The following is a 2,194-nucleotide window of genomic DNA, read 5'->3' as shown; positions in this document are numbered from 1 at the left end:
AAAGAGTTTCAATTTGAGTTTCGATGTTCAATTTATTATAAGAAACTGATAAGATACTGATTTTAGTTGGTCTAAATTAAGTAGGTTAGGCACAAATTTGCTTATATGGGTTCCCTTCTAGACACGAGCGCTGTGTGTTTGTATGTGCTTCATAACCGTGGCCCCCAGGGGGCCCGTCGTAATAGCCTGCACTGGGGCCCGTCATTACTAAGTTACGCCACTGAGAGGCAGTGCTGAGTTACAGACTACAGCAGACATACAGGCAGAGAATATCACATAGCAGAATACAGAGAGGGCGACAGAACAGAAGAGAAGGGAAGAGCGCCTGGCAGGGGCTCACAGAGACCCCCGGATCCAGATGCAGGTTCATATCCCACCTTACCGATCGATATGTGATCAGTTTCATCAATCCCTTCGCCTGAATGACGCCCGGGCTGCTTGAGACGTTGTAACAGGGAGGAGAAACAAAACCCTTCCCGGCGACCTTTTTTTTTTCTCTGTCTATTGTGGATCATTTTCTCTCTTTGGAATCGGAATTGGATTGATCGTTCATAAGGGCAGCTCGCAGATTGGCTTCGAGGGAGTAAGATGGGGTGTTTGGGGAGCAGTAAAACCGAAGACCAGCGCATCGACGAGAAAGCACAGCGAGAGGCCAACAAGAAAATAGAGAAGCAGTTGCAAAAAGAGAGACAGGCTTATAAAGCCACACATCGACTGTTGTTGTTGGGTAAGAGGAGACTTGAGGCGTTATATCCGACATACGAGACCCATACGAGGCTGTGTGTTTTTTTAAACGCACCGTGTTTGACAGCTCGATCTGGCATGTCGGATTGTACATATGAAGAACACACGCCGTGATATCTGAAGTATCTGAGAGACTGTATTGTATTCACACGGCTGTGTTTGCTTTCCTAGGTGCTGGGGAATCGGGGAAAAGCACTATCGTGAAGCAGATGAGAATTCTTCACGTCAACGGGTTTAATGCGGAGTGAGTACCTGTTTACTGTACTGATGTCATATATGTGCATGGAAGGGCGTTATGTGAGTGCTGGGCCCTGTCTTCAGCCTCGGCATGGCGAAGGAAACCCTCATACATGCTGAAGCAGATAGTGATGTAGCACTACATGCTATCAGCTAGTGCCTCACTGCAACATCACTGTTATATGCTCGTACAGAATCTGTATGTAAGTAAAACACGAGTGAGAAGTGACTGGAATCATAGAATCGTAGACCAAATGTTCACCAAGCCTCTGGGTGTTAAAAGTTTCATGCGTGTTTCTTTAAAAACAGTTTTTGCATCCTGATGGTAATAATTGTAATAGCATGTCTAAATGACACAACTTCGTTAGAAATTCTGTGCAACTGTGTCCAGCTCCAAACTGCTTATAGCAAAAAGAAACATAAAAGTAGTTCATATGTCTTCTGAAGTCATATGATAGGTTTGCACCAGGAAGAGACTGAAATTCAAATCGTTAGTTACTTGAGGCCTTTCCGTTCACTTTAGCTCTCAAATTTCATTCTCAATTTCATGACATGTCAAGTATGGTTGAGATACACAGGCGTTTGGCTTTGGTGAGGCTTGGAATGTATAATATATAGTTTTTATGGTGTTTTTTTTTTTTAGCTGTCACTGTATGGAAAAGAGCGGAATGAAGATTCTCTGAAATGTCTCATTTTGTGTTCCACAGAAAAAACTTTGGAATGACATGAGCCTGATTTTAATAATGACAAAATTGTAATTTTAAAGGCACAATATGTAAGATTTTTTTATTAAAATATCCAAAAACCACTAGAACAGTGTTCTATATTTTGCGTACTTACATTATCCCAAATGTTTCGAAGAATGTTTAAATCCAGAGAAATAGCAATTTTAAATAGTGGCTCGTCCCTGGTCATTGCGTCGCCTGCCAATGTCGTCGTACACCCTCGATTTCCGGTTTTGTTTTGTAGAAAACATGAGAACACCAAAGACGCTTTAATATGTTATGCATTTTATTAGACGGGTGACGACCGCACAGAGTAGCATTATAACGGAACGTTCAAATGTATCTAGTATGATAAAACAGCTCTGCTTTACCCCACATACGCACAACCGGAAGGGGCGGAAGCTCCGCTGTTTGGAGCCGTGTGTCACGCTCGTCTCTCTTTAGCAATTGCTTTATCGGCCTCGTTTCGCTTCGACGGCTTTCCGCCT

The 2,194-nt window shown here is 42.9% G+C and overlaps 1 protein-coding gene across 1 annotated transcript in view; it reads left to right on the top strand.

The window, feature by feature from the left end:
* Positions 1–229: 229 nt before the first annotated feature.
* LOC107732066 (guanine nucleotide-binding protein G(olf) subunit alpha) overlaps positions 230–2,194 on the top strand; it is a 19,159-nt gene continuing 17,194 nt past the window's right edge. Inside the window, exons 1-2 of the mRNA XM_016543304.1 lie at positions 230–727; positions 916–988. Of these exons, the coding sequence (XP_016398790.1) occupies positions 589–727; positions 916–988 (212 nt within the window). The 5' untranslated portion in view covers positions 230–588. The remainder of the gene's footprint in view (positions 728–915; positions 989–2,194) is intronic.

This window comes from Sinocyclocheilus rhinocerous, unplaced genomic scaffold (genome assembly GCF_001515625.1).
Source record: "Sinocyclocheilus rhinocerous isolate Xijiao unplaced genomic scaffold, SAMN03320098_v1.1 scaffold97, whole genome shotgun sequence".
In the NCBI taxonomy this organism is placed as follows: domain Eukaryota; kingdom Metazoa; phylum Chordata; class Actinopteri; order Cypriniformes; family Cyprinidae; genus Sinocyclocheilus; species Sinocyclocheilus rhinocerous.
This window is presented reverse-complemented; position numbering and strand designations above follow the sequence as displayed.